This window comes from Meriones unguiculatus, chromosome 12, assembly GCF_030254825.1.
Source record: "Meriones unguiculatus strain TT.TT164.6M chromosome 12, Bangor_MerUng_6.1, whole genome shotgun sequence".
Classification (NCBI taxonomy): Eukaryota; Metazoa; Chordata; class Mammalia; order Rodentia; family Muridae; genus Meriones; species Meriones unguiculatus.
In genome coordinates, this window is record NC_083360.1 from 30,984,913 (window position 1) to 31,004,950 (window position 20,038).

Sequence of the window (20,038 nt, forward strand, 5' to 3'; positions counted from 1 at the left end):
CTAGACAAGAAAAGGCAGAGAGAACCTCAACCCTGACCTTCAATGCACAGTGCAGCCCACATGGGCCTCTTTCACATCTGGCACAGGCAGCCTAAGACTCTCAGCTCTCAAAGAACACCTCACAGCACCCTGGGCCCACAAAGTATGATGATGAGAAGTGGCCCAGAGCTTGGGAGCGAGACCAATGCTAAGACACATGCTGCCCTAACAGTGCCAAGCCACAATCTTTTCACCAAAACAAACAAACAAGTGCATATGAAAAAAATAACGCGTCTAGAAAAAAACATGGTTAACAAGTGACCCGAAAGGAGATAAGGAAAAGGGACTTTAGCCAGTAGGGAACTGGAGGTGAGGACCACACTGGGCCAGGCAGTCAGGATGAGTTCATGAAGGGTTAATGTGAAGCCATCATTTTTCATGTGCAATTACAAACACACATTAACGTTTCTCTTCCATGAAAAAATATTTTATCCCACTTGTAAAAAACAAAGAAAAACCTATTTCCCATGGAAAAATTAGAAAGTAAGGAATACATAAAGAATTGTCAAGATGGGCATGGTGGCACACTCCTGTAATCCCAGCATTCGTGGAGGCAGAGGTAGGCGGATCTCTGTGAGTTAGAGGATAGCCTGCTCTACAAATGAGTCCAGGACAGGCAAGGCTACACAGAGAAACTCTGTCTCAAAAAATACAAACCAAACAAACAAAAAAACCTGTCAAGTCACTGCGATTTTACCCTTCCAGAAAATCGCTGTCACTCTTCTCTCTCATTCCTGGCCCCTGAACATGAGCACAATGTGAAGCTGTGCCTGAGCACTGTACCCCGCCTCTGTGGCAGGCTAAGCTACAGCCACCCTCACATTGCTACTGTTAAGCACTGCCAGCATCAACTGCTGTTATAGCAAACTCCTCTGCAATGTTTTTTAAGACAAGGTTTCTTCATACTGCCCTGACAGTCCCGAAGCTCTATAGTCCAAGCTGTCTGGAAAACTCAGAGATCCATCAGCTTCTGCCTCCACAGTGCTGGGATTAAAGTGCTGGGATCAATACCCAGCTCAAGCTCACCTGTAACCACCACTCAGCAACATGGGCAGACTCAAGAGGGCGGCTCTGTAGCCCTCAACATGAAGCAGGCACAGACTGTACCAGCCAGCCTCTGAGTTCATGGTGAGGCCTGATGAAGGTAGGAATGTAGACAGAGACCTAGACCTGGTTCACCTTGAATCCTAGGTTTCTCCAGACGTAAAAAGTAACAATAACAGAAAACAAAATCCAAGGTCGAGCATGTTGAAGGGCTGTGTGAACAAAGCCACCACAGAGCGTTACCAGTGACTATGACGACCATTTGGAATCTAAGGTAAGGCTGTAAAACACAGGCCTTCAGTGCACGTAGGTCACACAACCCACAGCACAGATGTCACTGAGCTAATGGGATGGATGGTATAGACCTGAAAGGCAGTGTGACAGCACCTAACACTATCAGGTAGGTGTCCTCACGGGGTTCTGCACTGACTGAATGTGTGAGTCTACCTCAGAATAGCCCCAGCTGTCAACTTCTTTTGGCCAGGCTTGTCAGACACCCCACCCCCACCCCCACCTCTACTTCCTTCTCTAGCCTACCTTCCCCTTCCGAAGGTCCCAGCATGATGGATTGACCTGTGCCTCCTAGGTCTTAGGGCAGATGCCGGAGCTCATCTAAAACTAGGGAATGGGTAAAGCAGGTCTGTATATCCTTAGGGACTCTCATAACATGTCATGGTATAGCCAACAAATCAGGAAAGAGTTTCCCAAACCAACTTCTTCCCTGTACCCACCCAGGGCAGATGCTCTCCCTCTGGGCTGTGATTCCAAATCGAAAGTGCCAACAGCTCCTTCCAAAAGCCTCTGGAGAATGAACAAGCAGAATTTCAAAACACTAAAGATGTTGACCCAAGCTAAATCGCCACTCACAAATGAGGGCAGGATGAGGACATTTCCAGATATGCATGGTTGAAAAGTTCAGCAAGCACAAGCCTCCTCTGGAAGTAAAACTGCTCAGACAGTGCTCAGCGAGGTGAAACAGAAAGTCTCTGAGGGAAGCAGACACCGGACATGGTACTAAGGAAGAAACCAAGGAAAGACCCCTAACAAAGATGGTAACTAACATGCCTACATGGTTAATGGACCTTAAGGAAAACTGGGAAATGAGGCAAAATACTAAATACATACTCTTCACAAAAAAGAAACAAATGCGACAACAGCAAGGATGTATCCAGAGTAGCAGAAAACAACCAACAGCATAAAAGGCAACATAAGTCATGTGACTGACACAGAGGTACACACACCTGTGTTCCTCAAACTTGGAAGTAGAAGCAGAATTCCAGGGCCAACCTAGTTGATACAGAGCAAATTCCAGGCACACTTCAGATACATAGAAAGTTCTCATCTCAAAAACAAAACATCCCCCAAACTCAGAAAAAAAAAAAAAAAAAAAAAAAAAAGCAAATGTCTCTAATAATGCTATGCAGGATATAAAGGATGGGATGTATATGGAGAGATGGCTCATTCTATTCCAGAACCCAAACCAAGCAGCTCAGAACAGCTTGTACTCCAGCTCTAGGAGGCCTAACGCCCTCTTCTGGTCTCAAAGGATACTACATTCACAAAGCGCACACAAAGAATTAAAAAGAAAAGCTGGGCAGGATGGCGCAGGCCTATAATTCCAGTACCCAGAAAAGCAGAGGCCCTCAGATTCTGCGAGTTTGAGGCCAGCCTAGTCTACAAAGCAAGCCCAGGACAGCCAAGGCTACACAGAGAAATGCTGCCTCAAAACACAGCCCCCCAAAAACGGCGTGGGTGGGTTTTTAGCTTAGTGGTAGTGCTTGTAGCGTAAAGCCCTGGGGATGGTCCTCAGCTCTGAAGGAAAACAAAACAACTGACAAAAAGATTAAAAAAAAAAAGAAGGAATTAAAAAGAAAACAAATTAAAAACAAACTGTAAAAGATGCTCATTATCATAGTTAGTGAAGAAATGTAAATAAAAGCCACATGAAGCATCACCTTATAACTGTTACAACGGCTTTTATCAAGTCAAAATACAGCCAGGCACATGCTTTTAATCCCAGCAGGCAGAAGGGCAGAAGCTGAGTTCAGTTCAAGGCCAGTGTGTGTGGTCTACACGGGAAGTTCCAGACACAGATTTTGTTGTTGTCTTAAAGCAACAACAACAAAATCACACCAAAATCACAAAATGTATCAGCAAAGTGTCTAGCTGGTGAGGATGGACTGGTGCTGCTATTGGGGATTACCATGAACAGACAACCACATCTGCTAGCAGGCCCACATCTAGGTGTGCATCTAAAGAGCAGGATCTCTAAGATGTTTACTGCAACATCCCCATCTGGGCGCTCATCGGCAAACGAATGAAGAAAATGCAGCATATACACACTAATTCAGCTTTACAATGCAAAATCCTGCCATACGCCATAATAGGAATGAATCCTGAGGGCATGCTCTATAAAATGAGCTGACCACACAATGACCAACTGTTTCAGTCTACTGAAGAGGAGTCTTAAAAAAAAAACCAAGCTATGGCACACCCCTGTAATCCCAGCACTCAGGAATCCAAGCTTTGACTGCATAAAGACATCCCATCTCAATACCACCATCACCCCAAACCAAACTGCAACAACAACAACAAAAAAAACCTATTGATCTTTGTGATTCCCCTTAGCAAGGTGCTGGTCTGAGATTAGATATAGATCAAATAGCCCCCCCACCCCTAAGAGAAATGGTAGTCATTACAACAGTATCAGGACTAGAAACTTGTCTGAAAGCAGAGAAAACCAAACCATGCCTCATACACCTACAAGACCACCCTAAAACAGATCACATATCCAAACATAAATGCAGACACTTCTGAGGAAACAAGACACTGTCGTGACCTTAGGAGGACACAAGCTTTGTAAGTGACACTAACCACACAAACTACGAAAGAAAACTCATCAACTCTCTTTACCAAACCCAAACTTCTGCCCTGCAGACAACCACCTAAGGAATGAGAACAGATGCCAGACTGGAAGGAAGCCACTAGAAATGCACACATCTAGCATGACCGCATCCAGAGAGAACATGGAATGCCTACAAAAAATTTAAAGTGAGGACAGCAACCACCCAGTGTCAACACAGGTCAGAGCTCGGCAGACATGCCATCCAAAATGACACATGGAAGACCTACAATGCGGCTTGTCACCAGGAAAATAGTTATTCTTAGACAGCACCTTGATCTGGCCATGTCCCAGACTTCTGGCCAAAAACTCTTGAGTGTCTGTGAGCATCTGTCTGGATGAGACAGTGACCCAGTCCTCAGGAAAGCCTCTTCGGCACTGTCCAAACAGCTGAAGAACTGAACAGAACACACATCCGCATCCAGGTGGGATGCTGCCGCTGTCAGTGTTCTGCCTTTGGATCCAGATGGCAGCAATGGCTTCTCTTAGGTCTCAGATGCTTTGGATTAGAACCCTACTGTGGATTTTCTTTGCGCTGAGAATGAACCACTTGGTATCTTGGGATTTCCCTTCCACAAGGCAATTCCCTATTTTTAATATTTCCATAAACACATTCTATCAAGTCTGTTTCTCTGGAGAACTCTGGTTCAAAGAACAATTCAAGATAAACTGATGAAGATGACCAAAAGTTGACCCCTGTAGGCTTTTGAATAATTGTCTGGAAAGCTGGAAAGTTTCTTGTGGAAAGAAATGCAGTAATCCCACCCAGATGATGCAGTAATGCCATCCCTTGAGGAAGGAAGAGACACTGCCCATTCAATGCTCATCAATAGGGATGAGAGCAAAGAAGCCAACTAGACCATCAATCAAAGGAATAAACTACAGTTATGTGAAGGAGCGGAGACTAGGCTCACACCTGTGCTCCTCTGGGACACTCCTCTCACAGATTACCTTACATGGACAGCAGGATCCTCCCCCAACCCAGCTGCACCTGGCAATGTGTGAGGCATGCTTTTGCCTCAACTGGGTGTGGCTGTGAGCTAGTTTCTGTACGGGGTTGGGGTGAAATCCTATCAACCCACCCAAAGGGAAGAATGAAGGAAAAAGAAAAATTAAAGACACAGGAAACAGAACAAAATAGACAGGACAGCAAGGCCATGGCATCACCATTATTATAAACCCAGACAGAAAAAAAGGAACTTCAGAACAAGTGCCTACTTGCTCTTTTTTTTGAGACAGGGTTTCATGTAGCCCAAGCTGCTCTTAAATTCATAATCTTTGTGCCTCAGCACCATAAGTGCTAGAATTATAGGTATATGCTAATCCCAACTGACAGAACCACCACTTTCTTTTTATAGACAACTCTGAAAAACAGAAGTAAAAGAGTAGCTCAGCGGGCACCATGTTCTGAGCCGCCGTCACACACTAAACTGCAGATTTGACACCCAGTATCATAAAGAAGTCAATAAATAAAAGCAGCCTGAGGCTCACACCATTTCACATTTCCTGGTTGTCATAATAAAAACTTAAATGAGGCCTGGCCTACAAAGCGAATCCAGGACGGCCAAGGCTACACAAAGAAACCCTGTCTAGAAAACAACAAAACAAACAAAGCAAAACCCAAACAAACAGAAAAGTGAAATGAGGCCTGGCGCGGCACTATGTGATTGTCATCCTGGCTACTCACAGCACTCGGGCAGGAAGACCATAAATCTGGGGCTACCCTGGGCTACACAGCAAGGCTCTGTCTGCAGATCAGACAGATCTACATATCCTCACATGATCATATCCCCACCCCCACCCCTTTCCCAAGACAAGGTTTCTCTTTGTAGCTCTGGATGCCCTGGAACTCAGAGATCCGCCTGTCTCTGCCTCCGAGTGCTGGGAGTAAAGGCGTGCGCCACCACCTGGTGGGAAGGTGAGATCTGTTCTTAATATATTTTAACTCAATGTAACTCAGATATTCTAATGTAGACATACAATCACATTGTTTTTCCCCTTTTTGTACTAAATCTTTAAAAGCATATTCCTCTTAACTCAGAGCATGTAACATTCCCAGCGCTCCCCAGCTCTGCCCGCTCAGAGCTGCCCTGACAGGGGTGGCACTCAGACGTGATGGAGAGCTCCTCAGAATCTGGGACTCACGTCACTGATGCCCTAGGGCCCAGGTGGAGCTGATGTGCTGTGAGCCCCAGACCATGCATTGCTTCTTGACCCAGTCACGCTACAGACCTAGCCTGAGAACAACTGCTCACACGTGCAGAGCTGTGTATCTCAGCCAATCAACAGAGCCACCCAGGCTGTGCCTTTTTCAGCTGCCAGTCAAGCTAACCCTTACAAAAGAGGGGGTGGGGGGAGTGTTATACAATTCACAAACTCTAAGCCCCCTTTAAAAAGTACCACTTAAGAGGTTTTAGGGTAATTGTAAGGTTGTGAAACCATTACCATCATCTGCTTGGAGAGTGTTTTCATAATCATGCCATGGCCCTCCTTCAAGACACAGGAACCCAGCTATGACTCCATCTCCAGTCTTGAAATTTCACACAAATGAAACCACAGGTTATAGGGACTTTTGCCTAACCTTTTCGCTTTAATGTTGTTTTTGACACTGACCCATGCTCTTTCTGGATGAGTAGTCCTGTGTGTATAACTCAGTTTATACACACAAATTGAGACCACATGTACTTTGGGACCATTTTGTGTAAGGTTGTCAAAATTTCTGTACCTTGTATGGACAGCAACTACCTAATAAAGGCCTAAAGTGTTTCTGTTTTTCATTTCCATCAACAGCACCTGAGTGTTTATGGTTTCGCCACATCATTCCCCTGCAGTCACCATGTCTCATTGGCTTTGGTTTGCATGTCCTTGATGACGAAAGATAGCGAGCACCTGCCTGTGTGCTTACTGACTGTGTATATTTCCTGTAGAAAGCCTTTGGATTGTTCTGGGTTTTAGAATGCATGTAGGTGCACACATACCACTGTAAAAAGGACTTTTATTTGCCTGTTTCAATTGTTGTCTCAGAGGCTTTAATTTAAAGCCTTTTTTTCTGCTAACCTAGGACTAGTCCTGGAAGGTTATAGCCTCCATACAATCTAACCTAGGTCTGGAATAGTTTCAGCTTTGAGATTTACTACTTAATAAACTCACCCTTTTCTTGTTCTTACTGAGCTCTGGGCTGGCTGGTTCAATTCAGCTCTTGCTCAAACTCCTCTCTCAGCTGACTGATTCAATCTCGCTTTTCTCTCTTGGCCCCTGCCTGAACTGCTCTGCTTGGCCTCCAACTAACTCCAGCAATCTGCTCTAATCTCTTGGCTCCTTCTCATTCTCTGGTTCATTCGATCTTCACTGGAGTTCTCTCTCTGCAACCTGACTATTACCGTCTCCGGTAAGCCTGGCTCCTCTTTCCTCACTTCGTGTTGCTCCCTTAAGTAGCTTCCCTGTCCTCTCTGTTCTCATGAGAGTTGGGCATATACTACTCTGTCTAATCACTTTTTCTGCCACTCAATTAGACATTACTTTTGAACATAGGCGCTTCCTTCTACAAACTAACTTTACCTTCACTGTTTGGGATTAAAGGCGTGTGCCACCAACTCTGGACCTAAGCTTTTCTTTACTTGATACTTGCTCTGTACCAGGCTGGCCTTGAACTCATATCTGCTTGCCTCTATTTCCTGGATTAAAGGTGCATTTGTATTCCAGCCGAATCACCCAGACCTAGAAGGTTTTGGATATGGTCTCTTGCCAGAGCAGCCATGTTCTGAATTAAAATTCCTCTATATCATGTGTACAGGGCAGAGGCGGACGTTAATAGTGCCTTCTTAATCACTATTTATCAAGCAGGATCTCTGCCCAATTCAGAGTTTATCTACATAGCCAGCTGCCTTATAAAACCCTGCCTCAGCCTTCCAACTGCTAGAATTACAGTCTACAGGCAAGCTATCACGTCATGGCTTTATGTGGTTGTTGGGGCTATAAACCCAGGTCCTCAAGCTTGCATGGTGAGAACTTTGCTTTTCTCCACTGTTTGCTCATTTAAAAATTTAAATTATTACTCAACAATAAGACTTCTTCATAGACTCTAAATAGGAGCTCTTATCAGATAGGTGATTTACAAATGTTTCTTCCTATTTTGTGAGTAGCTGTCTCGGTCATCTCAAGAAACTTACACAAATAATCTTTACTACATAGTTAAAAAGGCTGCAAGTCTCAGAGCAAGGTGCTGACAGAGCTGAGTCTGGCAAAGACCCCCTTGCTGATTATGACCTCACATTTTCTTTTGGTATGCATGCAGAGAAAGGCGGCTCTGTGGGTAAAAGGACTTGTTCTCGGGCCTGACTGTCTGAGCTCAATGCCTGGAGCCAATATTACAGGAAGAAAACGAACTCAAGCAAGCTCTTCTGATCTCTACTCATGCATGCTCACACATGTGCACACAAAATAAATAAATGCAAACAAAAACCCACTTAATCCAGGCTGGGATCAGTGCACACAAGGGCGCAGTGCTTGGCTGGCATGCATGAAGCCCTGTGCCCCATCCCAGCACGGGGAAGACCAAGCATGGTGGCACATGCTGTAATCCCAGCGCTCAGAAGGCAGACCAGGAGAATGGAAGTGCAAGGTCAGCTGATAGTAGAAAACGGTAAACAGGGAAATGCTACAGACAGAAAGGTTTAAGGAGAGACAGGGACCAGAAGGGGAAGGGGAGGGCTAACCAAAGCTGGGGGAGGGTTGACCAAAACTAACAGTTTATTAAAAAGTCACATGAAAACCTATTTTATAAGCTAACTAAACACTGTAACTTTAAAAAAAGTTTGAATGTAGTCACTCTGCAAGGGTGAATAATACTTTCCCCAAAGCCATAGATTACGTGAAAATCCCAGTGCCAGGTGTGGGAGGCCTCCCCTCAGTTGTTAGACAGGGAAGTCCCAGAGGTCCCTAAAACAATAGTCTCATGGCTGCCAATCAAAATTGGATAGTAAGATCCCATTGCTGAAAATAACACAAACTTTGGTGTCAGGACACAGAAAATCAAGACGGAACTGAGCTGGAAGCATCCTCGTCCTTCTGGATAGCTTTCATAGTGCTGGAAGGTGCTACACAGGCTGCTTACGAGAGGAAAACTAGTCAGCTGTGGGACCTGCGTGCTCCGCTACCAACCTTCCAGGAAAGAGCTGCCCACGGCTGCGGCAGTGCTGTGTTACAAGGGTAAATAACCATTTTCTGATTGAAGTTTACACTCACTCCACAGGAGAAATTCACGTCTGGTACTGTAAACCTGGTCAGAGGTTTCTGGCTGGCTCCCTCATGGGAATCCTTCTATAGTTGTTTTGCTAAATGGTCATGCTGTCAAACTGCCCTCTAAGCATTTATAACTACAGATTAGCTAGAGATTTATAGTATTTATAGCTATAGATTATAACTATAGATCAGTGCTGTTCTCAGCCTGGTCAGAGAAGCTTTTCTTTACAGCTAGCAACAGTTAATGGGAAGACTTAGAACTGATCACAGTCCCAAGAGTACATGACTGTTGTGGGCTGTGTCCTAAATGGACATCTATCGCTCCCTCCAAAACTCAAGGAACACTGAAGAGGGAGCAGAAAGGATGTAACAGCAACAGGGTAGCGAGGAGTGCTGTGAACAATGCTGTCTTCCGGACAGACATGGTTGTTGGACTTAGGAACTCACAGCAGCTGTAGTGACCTGCACAAGATGGGGCGCTTCAACATTCCATCATGGATTGGGAAGGGGCTCATGAGGCCCTACCACTCCATGAGGAGCTGCTGGCAGCTGGAGGTTTCTGGAAAAGTGGGCATCATTTTCTTCAGTGGTATGGCCACTGTTGCCTATACTTCAGTAGATAATTCTCACCCACGCTCACACAAGCAATTCTAAATTAAACTCTCTGGTTCACAAAAATAAAACCAAAAAACAAAAAAACAAATAAATAAATAAGTAGAGGACATGTTGGAAAGAAGATAGATTTAAAGCTGGGCAGTGGTGGCTCATGCCTTTAATCCCAGCACTAGGGAGGCAAAGGCAGGTGGATCTCTGTGAGTTTGAGGCCAACACGGTCTACAGAGCGAGTTCCAGCACAGCCAGGGCTACACAGAGAAACCCTGTCTCAAAAAACAAGAAGGAGGAGGAGTAGGAGAAGGAGGAAGGAAGAAGAAGGAAGAAAAGAAAGAAGAAGAAAAGATAGATAGATAGATAGATAGATAGAGATAGATAGATAGATAGATAGATTGCTTGATTTGGACTGGAAAGATGGCTCAGAGTTCCAATTCCCAACACCACATAGTGGCATACAGCCATCCATAGTGAGACCTGGTGCCCTCTTCTGGTGTGCAGGCACACATGCAGGCAGAACACTGTATACATAATAAATGTTTTTTAAAAAGAAGATAGATTTAGTAGGAGTAGAGGGATAAGAGGCTAGTGGGTAAAAAGTTAACAAATATATTACACACATGTATAAATACATCAAAGAATAATTTTAAGAATTGCAAATGGAGGGCTGGAGATGACTCAATGGTTACTCGCACTTGCTGCTCCTGTAGAAGACATGGGTTTGGTGGCCAGCATCTACGTGATGGTTCCAAATGTCTGTATCCAGTTGTACTGGATCCCTCACTTTCTTCTGGACTCCAGACACGAGGCACAGATGTGGCACTTACATACATAGAGGTAAAACATTCATGCACACATAGAATTTTTAAAATATTTAAAAATTGCAAACTGGCTGGGCAGTGCTGGCACACACGTTTAATCCTGGTACTCAGGAGGTAGAGGCAGGCAGATCTCTGTGAGTTCAAGGCCAGCCTCATCTACAAACAGAGTCCAGGACAGTCAAGGCTACACAGAGAAATCCTGTCTAAAAAAAAAAAAAAAAATTAAATAAATATTGCAAATGAAACAAGAGGTTAAAGTACAACTTAAAAGAGATGTTTAAAGTAAAAATACAAAACAAAAACAAACACAAAAAGTCAGCCTTAACAACAGAAGACCCTGTCTTAAAGAAAACAAACAAAAAACAACACTACACCTCCGGAACTGAGCCTTTAGCGTGTATTTTTAGGTGATGGAGATGGGACTCACGCAGAAACCAGTCTTCATTTGCACAGATTCCCATCAGGCAGTCTTTCATTTGGGCCTCGTGCGCAGATGTTGAGACACTACTGACTAACGAAAGGTCATAGTTATTTTATATTGTTCTAGATTTCTAGAAGCTTTGTAATTTTAAATCTTTCATTTAGTTATTTTCAGTTTTTGTGTATAATGCAATATAGGGGCCCAACTTCATTTTGTACGTGAAAACACTACTCTTGCCTTATCATCTGAAACACTTGCTAAGAGTTAATCACTCTCAACATCTGGGTTCAATGCTGGGTGTAGTGCAACAGTACAATGCTCGGCTTCCACCTGTGAGGTGTTGGGTTCGATCCTCGGCATTGCAAAAGAAAAGAAATGCCCACCGTCAATTTTGGTAGATGCCTATTCGTTTGCCAATATCATGCAGTCTTACACCTCCATAACGAGTTTTGAAATCCAAAACTCCAAGTTCTGTAACAGCTCTTTATAGTGTCGTCTTGGCCTGTCTGTCCTGACTTAACACTGTAGATTTACAAGCAACTTGCCAATTTCTGCAAAAAAAAAAGAAGAAGCCAGCTGATGCAGCTCACAATGACCCTGCACATTAGCTCAGGGAGGGAGTAAAGCTAGCCTAACAATCCTGTCTTAGTCCTACATGTTGTCTTCTTTTTATGCTTTAGTAAATTTTTTTTTTCAATTTCCTTTTAGGCTGTTCACTTCTGGGGTACAGAAATGCAACTTACTTTATAAACTGCTTTTGTATTCTGCAACACTGATGAACTAACTTATTAAGTCTTAACTTATTAAGTCTAATGCTTGTGCATTAGGCTCCCAGGATCATGTCATCTACAAATAATTGTACTTCTTCAGGACTATAGAGGAGTCACTAGCTTTGAGGTCAAGATGAACACTAGGATACCTGCAGGCAGGTTGCTGTGGATGGACATACGGTCAAAGGGTCTGAGCAGTGCTATAAGGTTGCCCAATGACCCTGACTACAGTATGGCCATGGCAAGGTGGGCAAAAGCAAAGATGAGGCTACTCTAGAAATTAAACAAGACAAGCTCAGAAAGAATGTAACACTTTGCTCACTGGTTAACTAGAAGGCAGCCATTATTTGCACATCTTTTAATTGTGAGGGACGGAAATGGGTGGGGATCGGGAACAGGTAACTTATTTCCAGTCACTAGAACAAGGCAGTGAGTATAGGCAGGCAGGTCACAGACAGACACAAGCCATGAGCATAGCCCATGCCATATGGCACAAGAGTAGGGGTTTAAGGTGAAAAGAGAAATACACGAAACAACAATTGGGTGCAATGGACCCTCCAAGTGAGCTGTCAGGGCCCTCAGAGGTGGGAGGAACTGCTGGGCCAGTGCAGAATTCACACAGATGGCTGACTCTAGGCTGGAATTTATCAGGAAGAATGCTGGACATCTATGGGCAGGATGCTGGTGTTGCAACTCCAGGGTACAAGTAGGTGAGAGGATTGATGCAAAAGAAAACAAAGGAGTGATGTGTCTGCCTAGAGAAGCATCTAGAATTCAACAAGTGAACAAAAGTGACGCAAAGTTTTAAGGAATTTTCCAACCAGAGAGCAGAGAAAGTCATTTGGTGATAGCTGTTTATCATGACTCTGTGCCAGGTATTCTTGGATGTGCTAGGATATAGCAGTGACCAAACATATTCTAAAGAAGATGTCTAACAGAAAGGGGGGGGGAGCCATAAACGTAGATAATTCTGTTAAACTGTGGTTAACATTATAAAGAAACCAAAACAGGCAAGGGAGTGGGGAACTGGAGAGATGGCTCAAGGGTTAAAAGCACTTGATGCCCCAGAGGACCTGAGCTTTGGGTCCCAGTATCCAGGCCAGGCATGGAGTTGGAAAGTACAACTCCAGCCTCAGAGGATGGTATCTCTGGTGTTCCCAGGGAACCTGCACTCACATGCAGACACACGCACCTAACATAATTAAAGACAAACCTTAAAGATGATGAAAGAAACATCATCCCTTGGAAAGCATTGCAATAAGAAGCAAACACTGGGCCGCCGCTATGGCTCTAAGGCCTACCACCTTTAGAAGTCGACCTGTGGCCAATGTGGCTACCCTGCCAAGTGCAAGAGAAAGTATAATTGGAGTGCAGGTGTTCATGCAGGCAGAGCATTCATATACATAAACAGATCTTAAAAAGAAAGAGAAAAAGGAAAGCTGAGGTCCAGGTGTGGTGGTACAGGCCTTTAATCCAAAGAAATGAAGGTAAAGTTAGTTGGTAGAAGGAAGCACCAATGTTTGAAAGGTGATACCAAACTGAGTGATAGAAAAGGTGATGAATCAGAGAAAGATTTGACAGGCTAGACTATGCCCAACTCTCATGAGGAGAGAAGAAAGGGAAGCTACTTAAGGGGCAATGAGAGAGCAAGCAGGCAGTTCTACCAGGAAAGTAATAGAGACAGGTTGCAAAGAGGGAACTCAGGTGAAGACCGAAGGAGCTCAGAGAATGAGAAGGAGCCAGATTATAACAGATTGCTGGAGTCAGTCTGAGGCCAAGCAGAGCAATTCAAAGGCTAAGAGGGAGGCCAGATTGAATAAATCAGCTGGGAGAAGAGTTTGAGCCAGAACAGCAGCTGAGCTGAACCAGCCAGCCCAGAGCTGAGTAAGAACAAGCAAGGGTGAGCTTATTAAGCAGTAGGCGAGGTTAGAAGGCCTAGCAGATTAGCAGATGGAGGCAGTAAGCCAGGAAAGAAAGGCACCTTTTACAACCCGTCTCCCAGCAGTTTATATTAACCAAGGACTTCAAAGATGAAGGGAGCAAGAGACTTACAGATTTAACCCCATGTGTGTTTAGAGGGAGGGGAGACAAGCTAGCTGTTGTAGCCTGCCATGAACAAGTCAGAAAAAAAACACTGTCTTCAACTGGGATGGTAAGGAGTTGATCTGAGGCTTCAAAGCCAGGATCTACTGTTCATTTCGCAAGTGATACTCTTGACCACCTCCCAGACAACCAAAGAAACACTCTGGGTTACTACTACATTAGTGAGAACTGGAGAAGCCTAGCGGGAGGCAGAAGCCTGAGATATAGCACTAAGGCCACCTCTCAGGGTTAAGTGGAGACGCCGAAGATGAAGCAAAAAGATTCAAGATTGGGGAGAAGCAGTAAAGGTGCCTGAAGATTGCCCAGAAAGAAATGGAGAAAGGTGTGGCAGAGTGGTAGGAAAGAGGAAGGGGGAGAAGGTAGAGACAGCAGCATTGACTGCTGTCTACATGCTGACAGACCAGCCCAGCAAGGGGGGCAGGTGAATAGGAAAGCAGGAAGGAACACAAGCAGATGCCCTAAAGATTTAGAGTGTGTCATGTGGGACCGACAACTGTCATGACCGGCATGGGCACAGGCAGAGGACACACGGGTAGGAAAGAGTGTCTAAAAAGACAGCAGGTACAGGCTAGGCCTGGTGGTGCATGCCTTTAATCCCACCACTTGGGAGGCAGAAGTAGGTGAATCTACTGAGTTCAAAGCCATCCTGGTCTACATAACAAGTTGCAGGACAGCCAGGGCTACAGTGACCCTGTCTCAAAACAAACAAACAGGACAGGAGGGACACTAACCTGGGATAAAAGAGGGTACTAGGTAGCACCAAGAGTTTCACAGTCAGAAAGTAAAGCCAAGCCTAAGTCTTGAGAAATCAGTATTGTCTCCATTCAACCATATTCTGACAAATAGTTACTGGTTGTTAAAACAGTGAATAATTCTTTTCAAATTCTCAAGGAATGGTTCCTATGTCTAAAGACTCTCCAACTACCACTGGCAGAGCCTGAACTCTGTGACACTGAGCCCTAGGTGACTAGTGGCAGTCATGGGATTTCCACAAATGGATGCATACACTGACTATATATGCTGGTCAACCTCCTTTCTTCTAGACCTGCAGGCCTCACACTATTTCCTAGGTCATTCCCAGCCCTATCATCCTGCTCGTCCATGCGCCTCAGGGGCAGTGTCAGCCAAGACTTCACACAGTTCACACGGCTTTACAGCACCAGCTATTATTTCCATTATCTCTAGCTGAGGCTGTCAGTCATAGGAGCCCAGTCTCCTTCCACTATCCAACTTCACTTTGGCTTTATTAGTATCTTTTTAAAAAAAATTATTTATGTCTGTACGTGTGTGAGTGTCACGGAGTGTATGCAGAGGTCACACTACAACTTTTGGGAATCGGGTTTTTTTCTACCACAAGGGTTCCAGGGATCAAAATCAGGTCATAGGTCTGACAGCACATGCCTTTACCTGCTGAGCCATGTCACCTGTCCTGGTTATCTGGAACAGATCTATACACCAAATGCCCACTGGTTAACTGCTTTCTAGGGTAGGGTTTGATTTCTAGAGGACATGCACAAGTGCTTTTCATAACACCTGAGGGTCCTCACAGGGCCTACCAGGAAATTCATCAACAGCTGCTTTCACCGGAAGGGTCAAGGCCTTGGCTCTAAGGTCTGGGGTGCACAGTGGCAGTGCAGCTTCCTGGATATGTCCTGCTCAAGTCCCTTGTCACTCTGTGCCTCAACTTAGCAGTTCCTCTAACCACAGAGACCTAGTACTTTATTTTTCTAACTCAAAATCTGCTTAAGACAACTGAAGTTTAAAAAACAAAAAACAAAAAACAAAAAACAAAAAAAAAAAACACCAAAAAACCAGCAGCTATCAAGGAATTCAAACATGCACTTTGTAATCTCGGCAGATATCCACCTTTCAGAAAGACAGAGGTACACACGTGTGAAACTGATTCGTTCACTCAAATGTCCAACCAATGAAAGACAAGGTGACTGAGAGATGGGAGGATATGAGCTTCAGGGCACAGCTTCTAAAGAACCATTCAGGTGGCCCACCAATGGGTGGCAGGTCCTAAAAGGAAAAGAAAGGAGGCTGCTTCTCACTACAACAGTGTGTTGAAAGCGGGCAGGGTTTGGAAAGGAGTAGGGTACAGTCTACTAAGTCTACCCAAGATGGCAGAGTGGACCAGGAATCCTCAGCACCATGCAGCCTGCCCACCAACAACCGCAGGCTCAAATCTGTACATCAAAAGATCCAGCCCACTGTAGGATTCAGCTCTGGCCACCCCCAGCACAGGGTGTGCCTGTCTCAAGTCAAACTTTTATGGTTGTCATGCTCTCATACTTAATGATCCTCCCAGGGTCTACGGCTCCTGACACTGGACTGGACAGCTGCCACCTGATTTAGGAGGTAGGCACACACCGCAGCACAAGACAAGGCTACCGTTATCTGAAGGAGGAAATGGAGAAGAAAGATGAATGGAGTGATCTCTGCAGTAGACTAATCTGAAGAAGAAAAATTTCCTTTTGGACTTAAAAATAAAAAAGCTTAAAAAATAATTCAAATAAGGAATCTAAGTGCAAGGTGTTGGGCCATGAATCCCAGTTTCCCCTTGCTTCAGAGATCTACCACTTTCAGTGTGGTTCCAGACAGACTCCAGCAGTCAGAATATCACATGTCTCATGATCACATTCCCAGAGCTTTTGAAGAGCATGCTCGGTCCAGAGGGCCTCGTGCTGGTGACTTTGTACCCAGGGGCAACCTGGCAATGTCTGAGGTATTCTGTGGATACTCCTGATGGGCAGAGGCTAGAAATACTACTGGGATAATGAAGATGAAATGTTCCAAGTCCCATAAAGAAGCCTGTGCTTCTTTATAGGCCACCACTATGGAGGAAATACAGGAAGAGAAAAGAGCCATGCTCAGAGTCAAGGGATGCCAGCAACAGGCCCTCACAGGAAAATGAAGACAAAGAAGTGCCTGCCAGTGCCTGAGACTGCAAAACAGAAATTCTGGTGCAGTGCTTAAGTCCAACTGCCAGTTCCCAAGCCTGCACAGCTGAGGCCTTACTTGGCAGGTGAAGAATCTGTCAATAACCAAAATATATAAATTATGACATTTTCAATGAGTAAGTAAAAGAAAAAAAAAATTAATGGTCTTCGCAGTATACTCCAGATCCCACCGCTTTTCAGGAGCCTCCAGCCACCAGGGGTGGGAGGGCCCCAACCTACACCACCCCTGCATCTGGACCTTCCTAAGGACTGTCCACAGTCACACCTCTCTTGCTGTTCTGACTGAGTCTGCGTCAGCAAACAATTCTGAGCCAAAGCTATGGCGCTTCCCAGTACCCAGCATTAATTACTCTTGAAATGTTACAGGAAATGGAGCTAGGTATGTAGCTCAGATGGCAGAATCCTTGTCAATCATGCAGAAAGTCCTGGATTTGATATCCATCACTGCATAAAGTGAGTGTGGTACACATGCCTGAGGTCCCAGCACAGGAGATGGAGGATTAGAAATTCAAGGTCATCTTTAGCCATCCAGTGAGTTGCAGGCTAGCCAAGGCTACATGAGACCCTGTCTCAAAAAACCAAACAACAATAACTTATAAGAAAAACATTAATAAAGCAAAGACACTGTCAACAAAACAGAAACCATAAGGCTAGGATCTGAAGGACCTGGAGGGAAGTTCTACTTTTTCCTGGAGGGAGAAGCATTTCTACTCATGAAAACTTTGCTTACTGTCATTCTTTAAAAAAGAAAAAGAGAACAAAAGAAAGAAAGGAAAGAAAGGGCAATCCTGTTTAAATGACACCACAACCTCTTGTACCTGCATGAGGATCCAAATCATTTTAATCAGAAGCTGTGCAATAGCTTTGGAATGCAAAGTGCATTCACGGTCACGAGAAGACGGAAGACTGGAGGAACCCTTTCCTGACCATCCATTTCACTGCCTAATGCCTTCAGTAAGCCAGGGAGGGAGCTCTAGAAACCTTCCCTGTCAGTGGGTTCCAAATTCATCAGCCGGACCAAAAAACCATATTCTCCCATAGCAAAAGGCCTGGAGGTCCCGACGAGGCCAAGTCAGTGATTACAGGTCAGCCAATAGCAGTTCCCAGGGACAGACTACTGTGGGCCGCAGGCTTTCCATCTGTCAATCAACAGAAATCCAACTATGCCAGAAAACTAGAGACCGGGTAAGAGTCACCCATAACCCAACACTCAGGAGGAAGTAGAAAGAGAATTCAGAGTTCATGGCCAACAGGAAGCCTGTCTCAAAAAACAAAACAAAACAAACAAACAAAAAAAACAAGGCCTGAGGGTGTAGCTCAGCAGCAGCCCATCAGCCTAGCATGGCACAAGATGTCACAAGTACCTCCCCTCCAATAACCCTGTTTTTAAGGTGTTTCAAGGAGACTGGTGATGCCAGCATCATTTGCTCCCTTCCTTGGTCAAATAAAGCACGGGACACAAAACAGAATCCAATATGGCTGCTCACCTACTGCTGAAGAGGAGCAGCTGGGCCTTGCTTCTGCCCCTTGTGATGACAAACTATATCAGATCAGTCCGATGTCACCGGGACAATGACAAGAGATAGATACCTTCCAAGGAATGCCAAAACTTCCATGTGCAATATGCCATTAATCATTTCCACCTAGGGGAAAACCACTGCTCCCTAGGGCTTACTTACACCTGAGGAGGGCCCGGCAGCAGTGAGGTGCCTCCCATCCACAAGCTGGGCCTCCCTAAGCACAGACAGCAGTCTAGCTTAGAACCTGTACTCTTCAACCTTGGCTCAACTATCCACCCACCACCAAGCCACACAGCAACCGCTCAGTCACCACAGGGATGGAGGAGGTGCCAAGCGCTTCAGAAGAAAAGCTGCCCAGCCCTCAAGAAAGGAATGTAGAACCCCAAGGCCCAGCTGGCCTTCCTTGGAACGACCGGATTTGTTCTCTGAAGGATTTCTTCCCCGGTACTTCACCGCAGTCCATCCGGCACCATCAAACCCTCTTGTAGCTGAAGAACCAGTCTCCTAACAGGGATGAACGTTTGTCCTAAAGGATCGCTCCGGTGCAGCGACCACCCAAGGTCACGCCCCGGAAACGAAGGGCAGGAGCTGCGCTGGAGTTATGGGGACGCCCAGCGAGGCAGGGTGCCACCGGGTTGCCAGTACTCCCCAGTGGCCCCCTAATTAGCACCAGAGGCATGCCCGCCACGCCCCAGGCCGAGCTTCCGGAAGGACGCCAGGTGCCGTCGCGATACACGCCGGCGCCCTGGGACCCCAATTCTCTAGTGTCCGCCGCTTGGACCGTGGCCTCGCTGCCCGCACCCGAACGGCCCGCAGCCTCTAGGCTCTAAGGGCTGGGCGGAGGGCGGGGCTCAGGCTCCGCCGTCCGGGCCTCGGAGGACTTCGGTCCCTGCTGACCCACGACACCTAGACCCCCGTACGCCGGGAGTCCCCCTGGGTACCACACCGAGAGAAGCCGGGCCATGCCCACCGCCCTGGAGAGCCGCAGCCCCACCGCCCCCGACCCCGCCCCCGGCCGTGCAGCCCCTCCAAGAAGCGGCTCCGGCCACGATCCGGCCCCTGCGCCCCCACGACCCCTCCGAAGGTGCAGTGGCGGCCCTAGCAGCGCCCACCACGCACCTTGAGGGTCGGGTACTCCTGCACCTTCAGGGTCATAGACAGCTGGGCCGCCGACTCCTGCACCGCCATCTTGGGCCGGCCGAGCGGAGGAGGCGGGTACGCGGCACGCCGGATAGTGACGTGCTACGCGCGGGAGGAGGCGGAGCGGCTGTGCGTCTGCACCAATCCTGTCGCCGGGTCGCCCGAGCGGAAGACGTCCCGGACCAATCACCTTCCACGGGCTCCACCAATCGCCAACAGCTCTAAGAGCGGCTTCCTCATTGAATTGTCCGCCGGCGTAGGCCACCGATGCGGGGTGAGAGTAGAGCCGAGACGCCATATGCATCCTTGGGCTTGGGACTGTTGGGTGGCTCGCTTGGGATCGCTCGCTTCCCGCCCCCACTCCCACCCCCCGAGGTCGCTTCGCGAAGTGGTCACAGGCCCGCCTCAGCGCTCGGCGACCGTCATCTCCTGTTGGTCACTTAGGGGTGCGGTTTTTGCCATCGG

At 46.3% G+C, this 20,038-nt stretch overlaps 1 protein-coding gene and 1 long non-coding RNA gene across 2 annotated transcripts in view; both read right to left on the reverse strand.

Annotated features, from left to right (window-relative positions):
- Positions 1 to 19,705, reverse strand: part of Maea (macrophage erythroblast attacher, E3 ubiquitin ligase) — a 34,921-nt gene extending 15,216 nt beyond the window's left edge. The window contains exon 1 of the mRNA XM_021651747.2: positions 19,553 to 19,705. Within this exon, the coding sequence (XP_021507422.1) occupies positions 19,553 to 19,621 (69 nt within the window). The 5' untranslated portion in view covers positions 19,622 to 19,705. The remainder of the gene's footprint in view (positions 1 to 19,552) is intronic.
- On the reverse strand, positions 10 to 19,389 carry LOC132646802 (uncharacterized). Its single transcript, XR_009585069.1, has 3 exons — positions 18,401 to 19,389; positions 1,815 to 1,884; positions 10 to 1,295 (listed from the first exon to the last, which is right to left on the reverse strand). It is a non-coding gene; the product is annotated as an uncharacterized LOC132646802 (long non-coding RNA).
- Positions 19,706 to 20,038: the final 333 nt, after the last annotated feature.